At 59.9% G+C, this 10,902-nt stretch overlaps 1 protein-coding gene across 1 annotated transcript; it reads right to left on the reverse strand.

Moving 5' to 3' along the window:
- Positions 1–243: 243 nt before the first annotated feature.
- LOC134201757 (uncharacterized) lies at positions 244–10,586 on the reverse strand. Its single transcript, XM_062677008.1, has 2 exons — positions 9,830–10,586; positions 244–302 (listed from the first exon to the last, which is right to left on the reverse strand). The coding sequence occupies exons 1-2, from the start codon at positions 10,584–10,586 to the stop codon at positions 244–246; spliced, it is 816 nt and encodes a 271-aa protein (XP_062532992.1).
- Between the last annotated feature and the right edge of the window lie 316 nt (positions 10,587–10,902).

Below are 10,902 nucleotides of genomic sequence, written 5' to 3' on the forward strand. Positions count from 1 at the left end.
AGCGGGTGAGACTAGGTCACATAGTATATCATATAGATCCGCGCCGATGTAGTGCAGTAAATATGAATTTTTTACAGTCGTTTGAGTGACACCGTAAATAGAAAAGGCACCTTCTAATCTTTGCAACCATCGGTCAAATTTATTTTTCGTATCGTAGTATTCGATGAAGTTTGGCGGTATCTTCATGGTCGCCGTAGCACTCACTTTTAAGCTACCCTCGGTCATTTTGAAATGTAGGTTCGGTTATATTTTCTCGTCGCCAGTGTAGAAGTACAGTAAGCAAACACCGTAACTGGTTAATCCTTTATTTTAACACCACACATATACATAAGTAAACGGATGCAATGGAACGTAACGTTAATACATTTTTACGTGTTCCCGGAAACGCGGTACCCAAGAGAAGGAGCTTATCCATACAGAGTGATCGTTTTTTGACAGTTGACGTTAAGCTCCATTCGGTGCGTTCATTATAACATCACCTTCCATCTGGTGCAGGTGCTGACTGGGCACGGATGCTTCGGGAAGTACCTGCACCGGATAGGAGCTGAGCCGACGACGCATTCCGATAGAGGCACCCGTCACGCGCGGACGTGCTCATCGACCACTCGATCGCCCGGCCTTTGTTCGCCCGGCTTTTGTTAGCCCGGCCATTGTTCGCGCGGCCTGTGTTCGTGGTACATCTGCCGACCAAGTGTTTTTTCTGGAAGTTTTTATTTGTTTTGTTTCCTCTTATTATTTCTGTGTTCGTGGTACATCTGCCGACAAACTGTCTTCCTGGAAGTGTTTAATTGTTTTGTTTCTTTTTGTTATTTCCGTTTTGTTGTGTTTTTTCTTTGTCCTGTAGTAATCGTGCCGCATCGCCACCTGTGTTCAATAGAACCGCTTAGGTACGAGAAGTTGGGGCCTCGCCGCAAGGCGAGTGTTTTCTAAGACCCAGGGTAGCCCCACCTGGGCACGTAGACATCATGGACGCTGTATTTGCGGAATTTCTCCGGCTTCGCTACCCAAAGCTCACTGCCGAGTTTCAGGCCTTCAAGGCCGATCACACCGCGAGCCCTCTCGTGGACTCCGCCGAGCTCGCTGCTCCTGCGTCGCCTGTACCTGCGTGCAAAGCTTCTGCATCGAGCACCGCAGCCTCCGTCGTGCCTGCCGTTCCCGCGTCGCCTATACTGGCGAGTAAAACTGCTGCGTCGTCCGCCGTGGTCACCGTTCCAGCAGCGCGATCATCCGCGGCCTCCGTCGCGCCCTCCAAAACAACTACTCGTAGGTCACCTGCGCCCGCCTCCTCGTCCTCCGACTCTGACTCGGAGATGGAGGTCGACCTCGCCCCCGCCTCATCGACGGATGGATTCACCCTGGTGCAAAAGGGTAAGAAGCGTCCCGCGGCCGCTAAAATTAGCAAAGCCGCGAACGCGTCGCGCCCCCGCCCTCAGACTCCCGCTGCGCCTTCAGCCCGTGCCACTCCGTCGCCGCGTCCGGTGGCACAAAATAAAACCCAGACCCCTCCCCCGGTAATCCTTCAAGAGAAGGCAGCTTGGGAACGAGTTTCCCTGGCCCTTAAGGCCAAAAATATCAATTTCACGAATGCCCGTAACCTCGCGAACGGCATTCAAATTAAGGTTCGAACACCCGACGACCATAGGGCCCTCTTTTCTTACCACCGTAAGGAGCGTATAAGTTTCCACACATATACGCTCCAGGAGGAGCGCGAACTCCGTGCCGTTATACGTGGCATCCCTAAAGAGTTGGATGCCGAGCTCGTCAAGGCCGACCTTCTCGAACAAGGCCTACCGGTTAACTCCGTACACCGCATGCACACAGGTCGCGGAAGGGAGCCATATAATATGGTTCTCGTCGCCCTCCAGCCTACCCCCGAGGGTAAGCAAATATTCAACATCCGAACGGTCTGTAGCCTTTTCGGAATCGCAGTCGAAACCCCACACAAGAAAGGCACACCTAGCCAGTGCCATAACTGCCAATTATACGGGCATTCTTCCCGTAACTGTCACGCGCGCCCCCGATGCGTCAAGTGCTTAGGCGATCACGCCACGGCCCTATGCACTCGCGATCAAAAAACTGCGACGGAACCGCCTAGCTGCGTCCTGTGTCGAACACAGGGTCACCCCGCAAATTACCGCGGATGCCCCCGAGCCCCTAAAATAAATCGCCGCGTCGCCCGCCAAAACCGCTTCCGAGCTTCCGGCCCAGACATCAAAGCCTCGGCACCCTCTGTGTCGCAGGCTAAGCCAGCGTTCGTTCCGGCGCCGGTGCCCAGTGTCTCGGCCTGGGCGAAACCGCTGCCGTACACGAACACGGCTACAACTCCCTCCTCCGCAATTCGTCCCGCCCCCGCGACTCGTCCCTCTCCCGCGACTTGCCCTCCGACCGCGTCCGACAATCTCGCTTTAGCGATCGACTTCTTTCAGTCGATCAACTTTGAGCGCGTTAACGCTTTGGGCGACGCCATTCGCGCTGCCTCCACTGCACAACACTTTATCGCCGTTGTGCAAGAATACGCCGACGTATACGCGTCATTAAATACGTACGTCCTCCCCTCACTCCGCCGGTAATCAATGGCGTATATAAGTAGAATAAAGCCCCTATCCGTAACGATAGGATTTTTTAACGGTTACGGTCTCGCAAATCAACGTGATCAGGTCTCTGACTTTTTGCGTGACCATCAAATTGATATATTTTTAGTGCAGGAGACCCTACTTAAGCCCGCGCGCCGTGACCCTAAAATCGCGAACTATAACATGGTCAGGAACGACAGGCTCTCTGCTCGTGGTGGTGGCACCGACATTTACTATAGAAGAGCCCTGCATTGCGTCCCGCTCGATCCTCCCGCGCTCGCTAATATCGAAGCATCAGTGTGCCGAATCTCACTGACGGGACACGCGCCGATCGTTATCGCGTCCGTTTACCTTCCACCGGATAAGATCGTTCTAAGCAGTGATATCGAGGCGCTGCTCGGCATGGGGAGCTCTGTCATTCTGGCGGGCGACCTAAATTGTAAACACATCAGGTGGAACTCACACACCACAACCCCGAATGGCAGGCGGCTTGACGCGTTAGTTGATGATCTCGCCTTCGATATCGTCGCTCCGCTAACCCCGACTCACTACCCGCTAAATATCGCGCATCGCCCGGATATACTCGACATAGCGTTATTAAAAAACGTAACTCTGCGCTTACACTCGATCGAAGTAGTTTCAGAGTTAGATTCAGACCACCGTCCCGTCGTTATGAAACTCGGTCGCGCTCCCGATTCCGTTCCCGTCACGAGGACTGTGGTGGATTGGCACACGCTGGGCGTCAGCCTGGCTGAATCTGATCCACCATCGCTCCCGTTTAGCCCGGACTCTACCCCGTCTCCTCAGGATACCGCTGAAGCCATAGACATCTTAACGTCACACATCACCTCGACATTAGATAGGTCATCGAAACAAGTTGTAGCGGAGGACTTCCTTCACCGCTTCAAATTGTCCGACGATATTAGGGAGCTCCTAAGAGCTAAGAACGCCTCAATACGCGCCTACGACAGGTATCCTACCGCGGAAAATCGTATTCGATTGCGTGCCCTACAACGCGACGTAAAGTCTCGCATCGCCGAAGTCCGAGATGCCAGATGGTCTGATTTCTTAGAAGGACTCGCGCCCTCCCAAAGGTCTTACTACCGCTTAGCTCGTACTCTCAAATCGGATACGGTAGTAACTATGCCCCCCCTCGTAGGCCCCTCAGGCCGACTCACGGCGTTCGATGATGACGAAAAAGCAGAGCTGCTGGCCGATACATTGCAAACCCAGTGTACGCCCAGCACTCAATCCGTGGACCCTGTTCATGTAGAATTAGTAGACAGTGAGGTAGAACGCAGAGCCTCCTTGCCACCCTCGGATGCGTTACCACCCGTCACCCCGATGGAAGTTAAAGACTTGATCAAAGACCTACGTCCTCGCAAGGCTCCGGTTCGGACGGTATATCCAACCGCGTTATTAAACTTCTACCCGTCCAACTCATCGTGATGTTGGCATCTATTTTCAATGCCGCTATGGCGAACTGTATCTTTCCCGCGGTGTGGAAAGAAGCGGACGTTATCGGCATACATAAGCCCGGTAAACCCAAAAATCATCCGACGAGCTACCGCCCGATCAGCCTCCTCATGTCTCTAGGCAAACTGTATGAGCGTCTGCTCTTCAAACGCCTCAGAGACTTCGTCTCATCCAAGGGCATTCTCATCGATGAACAATTCGGATTCCGTACAAATCACTCATGCGTTCAACAGGTGCACCGCCTCACGGAGCACATTCTTGTGGGGCTTAATCGACCAAAACCGTTATACACGGGAGCTCTCTTCTTCGACGTCGCAAAAGCGTTCGACAAAGTCTGGCACAACGGTTTGATTTTCAAACTATTCAACATGGGCGTGCCGGATAGTCTCGTGCTCATCATACGGGACTTCTTGTCGAACCGCTCTTTTCGATATCGAGTCGAGGGAACCCGCTCCTCCCCACGACCTCTCACAGCTGGAGTCCCGCAAGGCTCTGTCCTCTCACCCCTCCTATTTAGCTTATTCGTTAACGATATTCCCCGGTCGCCGCCGACCCATTTAGCTTTATTCGCCGACGACACGACTGTTTACTATTCCATTAGAAACAAGTCCCTAATCGCGAAGAAGCTTCAGAGCGCAGCCCTAGCCCTAGGACAGTGGTTCCGAAAATGGCGCATAGACATCAACCCAGCGAAAAGTACTGCGGTGCTATTTCAGAGGGGAAGCTCCACACGGATTTCCTCCCGTATTAGGAGGAGGAATCTCACACCCCCGATTACTCTCTTTAGTCAATCCATACCCTGGGCCAGGAAGGTCAAGTACCTGGGCGTTACCCTGGATGCATCGATGACATTCCGCCCGCATATAAAATCAGTCCGTGACCGTGCCGCGTTTATTCTCGGTAGACTCTACCCCATGATCTGTAAGCGGAGTAAAATGTCCCTTCGGAACAAGGTGACACTTTACAAAACTTCCATAAGGCCCGTCATGACTTACGCGAGTGTGGTGTTCGCTCACGCGGCCCGCACACACATAGACACCCTTTTTTTTTTTTTTTTTTTTTTCGGGTAGAGGGCCGAACCTCCTACGAGGTCCCCGCGCAAAAGGGGCGCGCGGGGTATGTGAGACCTACGATCTGCATAGTGTTGTGAGCAGACCGCGGGCCCAAGGATTTTAGGGCCCACCCAATAAACGACTCCCCTGCACTCTTACACCCGACGTCCGATCCCCTCCGAGGTCAGAACCCGGATGAGGTAGGGGGGCTACCGCGGTCAACACTACAACCAGACGGCGCGGCTCACCCCAAGGACGCCCAGCCGACTGAGCCTTCGAGGCGAATCGAAGGCTCTGAAACGTCGGCCGTCTCGGTACGGCAGCCCGTCGGGCCGCCCGGACGGTGCCGCTGGTGTCCCGGAATACCCCGCTGGACCAGAACCAGCCTGCCGGGTCGGGACGCGATACACCGTCGACCGGTCGCTCTATTTACTCCACGGCAGCGCGCTAGAGTGCTGGTAGCGCGCCGCGCGGCCTCACCCCCTCAGGTCGCCCCTTGACCTTCACCGGGGGGAGGCCGCTACCTACAGGGGCCGGGACGTACGGGCGTATTCCCGCCTCCGGCCCCCGGCTCGACGGCGACGGATTGATGCGGAAAGGGAAGAGCTCTCCCTCTCTCGCTCCGCCGCCTCTTTCTGCGAGATGGTGGACTCGCAGAAGTCGAGCATCGCCTTCCAGGACGCGTCGCTGCCGAGCATCGTAGCCACGACGCGCGGCAGCGAGAAGTCCTCTCCTATGACCGCGACGAGGGCGGCGCGTTGCTCGTCGAAACCAGAGCAACGCGCCAATGTATGTTCCGCTGTGTCTTCCTCGGCGCGGTCCGCGCAGTGGTGGCACTGCGCCGTCGGTTCCCTTCCGGCTATCTTGAAGAGGTACCGGCCAAAACACCCATGGCCGGTCAACATCTGCGTCAGCCGGAAGGTGAGGCATCCGCGGTCGCGGCCCACCCAGTCCACGAGAACCGGGCGGACCGCCTCGACGGTACGGATGCCGGCCGACGGGTCCGCCAAGCGGCGAGACCACGCCTCCAGCACGGACCGCCGAGATTGGAGCCTCCGCGCTCGAACGACACCTTCGCCGGGGCGCCCTTCCCCTCTAGAGCGGAGGTCGCTACGCCACCTGTAATCAGCAGCGAGCGCCTCCGCCTCCAGGTCCCAGGGTGGCGCCCCGGCGAGCAAGCACGCCGCCTCGAAGGAGACGGTGCGGTATCCTCGGATGGCCCTGACCGCGATCGCGCGCTGCGGACGTCGCAGCGCGGCGACGTTCTTGCGGGTCAGGGCCTGGCACCATACCGGAGCACCATATAGTGCCATCGACCGCACCACCCCCATGTATAGGCGGCGCGCCGCCTCATCGGGACCCCCGACGTTTGGAAGGAGCCCGCTCAAAGAGCCGGCCGTCGCCATCAGCCGAGGGCCCAATTTCTTAAAGTGAGCGCGGAAGCTCCAACGATCATCCAGTTCGAGGCCGAGGTACCTGAGACCGGTCACCCCGACCCCGATGCGAACGCCTCCGATCACGAGGTGGGCATCCGCAGGCGGCGCCCGTTCCGGCCCGTGAAATAAGAGGGCCTGGGTTTTTTCGAGCGCCACCTCGAGCCCCAACCGTCGGATCCTTGCGACGACGTTTGCCACACCTGCGCAAGCCAGACGGGCAGACTCCCGGTAGTCCCTCCCCGGGGCTACGACCAGCGTGTCGTCAGCATAGCAGACGACACTTAGCCCGGGGAGGGAACCCCATAGGGCGCCCCGCAGGACCCAGTCGTAGCCGATGTTCCACAGCAGGGGGCCCAGGACAGACCCCTGCGGAACACCGCGCTCGACGGGGAAGCGGTAGACCGCCCCACCGTGTCCGACGCATACGATCGACCTGTCCTCGAGATAGGAGCCGATCAACTGGCGGAGGTACGCAGGGACGCCGTGATACTCCAGCGCCCCCGCGATCACCGACCAGGGCAGGGTGTTGAATGCGTTCCTTATGTCCAAGGACACCGCCATCGCCACCCCGCCCCGGGATGCGGCTTCGTCGGAGAGGGCACGCACGTGCAAAATCGCGTCGATCGTCGAGCGGCCCTCTCTGAAGCCGTATTGCTCCGCCGAAAGATCGGGACCCGTCCCGGTCAGGTGCCGGACGATGCGGGCAGCCACGATCCTTTCCAACATTTTGCCCGCCTCGTCCAGCAACACGATGGGGCGATAGCCCGCGGGTGAGTCCGCGGGGCGCCCGTCCTTCCTCAACAGGACCAGTCTGCCCGTCTTCCATTTCGACGGGAACCGTCCCGACTCGAGGCACGCTTCAAAAAGCCCCCCGAGCCGGTCCCCTAGGGCCTCGAAGGCCAAGTTCCAGACCCGGCCGTGAACGCCGTCAGGGCCAGGGGCCGCGTCCTTCGCTCTCATTTTGGACACGGCCGCATGGATCTCTGCCCTCGTGATAGGAGGAGGGGGCACCTCAGCAGCGGGAACGCTTGGGCGACGCGGCAGCGTGCCGCACATTGCGTCCATCTGGGGGGGTTCAAAGCTCCCCCCCACTGCCGGCGGGAAAAGTGCGGAAACGATTTCCCGCAGCTGCCGAGGCTGAAGCCGCTCGGTGACCGGGAGCGCCCACGGTTGCAGTTTCCTGCGCACCATCTTATATGGACGCCCCCAGGGATCATCGTCGAGCGACTCCAGGAGAGTCTTCATGCTCTGTCTCTTGGCCTCGCCGATGGCCAGCTGCAACGCCGCCTGCTTTTGGCGACATTCAGCGTGCAGCCGGGCCGCTGTCTCCGCGAATGTAGCGTCGCGTCGACGGCGGCGGCGGTGGCGTGCGCTCCGGCGGCGCGCCCTCACGCACTCCTCGCGGAGTCTCGCGATCTCGGGCGACCACCAGAACGCACCCCCACGTGGTGCACGAGGGCCGACCCGGGGCATGGCGGCATCACAAACTCTAGCCATAGTGCCCCGGAACCAATCGACCTCCGCATCCACGTCCGCAAGCCGCGCGGGTTTTGGCTCCCACGCAGCAACAGCGGCCGCCTCCATCAGCAACTCCTTATCCATCCGTTTCAAGGCCCATCTGGGGAACGAACGGGCTGCACCTTGCGGGAGCTCCTCCTCACCGCGGGCGCCCGCAGCTGACGCCGACGACGACGACGACAAGGAGGAGGCGGAGAGCTCGAATCGGACGTATCTATGATCCGAGAGCGTCTCCGCCCCCTCGAGTACGCGCCAGCCGCGGGTTCGGCATGCGACGGACGGGGACGCGAACGTCACGTCCACATGAGACTGCCCGTTCCACCGCACGCAAGTCGCGACCGAACCTCTGTTTATGAGAAAGAGGCTGGTCGCGATCGCCCACTCCGAAAGGGCCTCGCCTCGCGCATCCGTGCGGGGGGAGCCCCAAGCCGTACATTTGGCATTGAAGTCCCCCGCGACGATGACAGGGCGGGACCCGAAGCGGTGTAAAAGCGTTTCGAGCCCGCCCAAGAACTGTTCGAATTCGGCGAGGCTCCTGTTCGGAGAAAAGTACGCCCCGATCACGACGGTCCCGTCGATCCTAGCCGCGACGTACCCGGATCCCCTGGCCACCATATCCAAGGGGGGTAACGCCGCGGATTGTCTTATTAGTATGGCCACGGAGCCGTCGACGTCCCCGATCCAGCAGTCCTGGTCAGTGGGGACGAAGTACGGCTCCGCGGCGACAACAACGTCGATTGACCACTCCGCCATGGTGTGGACGAGGAGATCTTGTGCCCTGGCGGAGTGGTTCAAATTACACTGGAGGAAGCGATGGACGCAACCCATTATGGGGCTACGTCCATCGCTCCCTCGTCTGTCCCGCCCTCCGGCTCGATAACTGCCGCGGCGGGAACTGACTCGCTGGCTGCCCTTATTGCAGCCTGCTCTTTCCTCTTCTTGTTTTTCTTACCGCCCCTCCTCGTTTTGGTAGAGGAGGGAGCGGACTTACACGCCGGGCCCCCGGCCCGGTGGTCGGCCTTCCGCTTGGCCGCGTCACACAAGACGCAGTGCGGCGCGGCTGTTGTGCAGGAGGCAGCCTTGTGCCCCGGTTGGCCGCAGCGGAAACAAAGGTCGCTGCGGTCCACGGTCGAGGGACACTTGGCGAGGCCGTGGCCGGTACCGAAGCACCGAAGACAACGCCACGGCCTGGCGTCCTGCAGCTGCACGTGGGCCATTATCCAGCCCACGCGTAGCCTTCCTGGGCTGTCGGAAGGCCGACCCTGTGGAGGGGTGGCCAGAAGAGTTGCCGTTGCGATCGGGCAACGCGCCCACGCCGTCCGGGTTCCGGAGTAGGTTGCCCGGAACTCCCCGACTTTTACGTCGGCGAGGGCGCAGTTGCCCTGCGACGCGATGGCCGCGGCGACCTCCTCCTTGGTTGCGCACTCGTCAAGGCCCGTGATTTTTACTTCTCCCATCTTCACGGGCCGCGCGATGCGTACCACCTCGGGGTCCGGCAGGATCTCCCGCAGGCGGACTGCCAGTTTTTCCGCCGCGGCGCTGGAATTGGCGCCGGGGCATTCTAACAGGCGGGCCCCGTTGGCCGTCTGCCGGACCTTCAGGCCACCCTCCACGCCGAGGGCGTCTACGTTGACACCACCGCGCGCCCGGGTCATCACCTCGTGGTAGGTGATGCCCTTTTCTTTGGCGGCCGGCAGCAGCTCCACTACTACTGCAGCCGACCGCGGGGCACGCGGTTTCCTCCGTCCATTTCGGCCCCTTGGCTCTACTCGACCCTCTTGACGGGGAGCAGTGGCCGCAGGGGTAGGCTTGGGGCGCGGCGCAGCAGGTGCCGCCACCTTCTTGGGCATGCGCCGCACTACCTCCGTCCAGGCCTCGTTCATATTTGCCGGGGCTGGGGGCAGTGGGCGGGGCTGGGGGGTTGGTGCCGATTTGGCGGAGTTGACGCCCCCTTTCTTTTTGTTACGGCTCCTGCCGGGCCCCGCCTTCGCAGGCTGGGACGGGACAGGAGCCGCCTCCTGGGTCTTAGACTGGCTGGTAGGCCTTGAGGGCGAGGGTTTTGGTGCCCCCGTTGTCTGGAGCTGCCTTGCTGGGACAGCAGCGGCAGGACGTGTCGCGGGTGTCACGCATAATTTCGGTCCGCCATACGTGTTCACGGCCCTTGCAATCCTACGAGGCGCCGATACAGGGGGACCGTTCTTCAGCTCATGGGCGAGGGGCGGTCTCGCGCGCTCCACTGTGGAGCTCCTCGCCTTCAGCATGACGAGCCGCCGCCTTAGCTCCTCGACCTCATTGGGGTCTTCGGCTTCGGGCAGAGGAGGGACAGGAGCCGAGCTGCGTTGCCGCTCGATGAGGTCGGCAACCATCGTGCGCATCTCGGCCATGTCGACACGCAGCTGTCCATTCTCGACCCGAAGCCGGCTGTTTTCTGCAGCAATCTGCTCAAAGCGGGCGTGCAGATCTAGTTTCCGCCGCAAGCCCGCCCTCTCCGCGGTTGTGGTTCGGAGTGGGTCAGAGGGACCCACCTCCATTAGGGAGCGCTCTAGGCGCTCAACCTCTCTTACTTTTTTTAATTTGTTTGCCTCACGGCAGGCGGCCTTGGACTGCGCCGAGGAGGCAGCAGCCAGTCCGCGAGATGACAATGTGTCACGTTCGGTGGCGAGCGGTGCCGCAGCAGCCGCTGGCCCTTCCGCCATCGCCATATATTTGGCGCTGGCGGGCTCACCCTCCGAGGAGTCAGACGGAGCGGAGGACGCCGGCTGTCGAGCCGACTTCCGCTTCCGCCGAGTCCGCTGTCGAGCGCTATCGACGAGGAGCGCCGGCGTCTCCCGCCCACTGGACGCGTCG

This window comes from Bombyx mori, chromosome W (genome assembly GCF_030269925.1).
Source record: "Bombyx mori chromosome W, ASM3026992v2".
Classification (NCBI taxonomy): domain Eukaryota; kingdom Metazoa; phylum Arthropoda; class Insecta; order Lepidoptera; family Bombycidae; genus Bombyx; species Bombyx mori.

What these genes read in the sequence shown, in the direction of transcription:
- LOC134201757 (XM_062677008.1), bottom strand. Translation starts at nt 10,586, where the DNA reads ATGGAGGTGGGTCCCTCTGACCCACTCCGAACCACAACCGCGGAGAGG. An exon ending in CACTGCTCCCCGTCAAGAGG is followed by an intron (nt 303 to 9,829) that starts GTCGAGTAGAGC and finishes GTTAAAATAAAG; the next exon opens with GATTAACCAGTTACGGTGTT.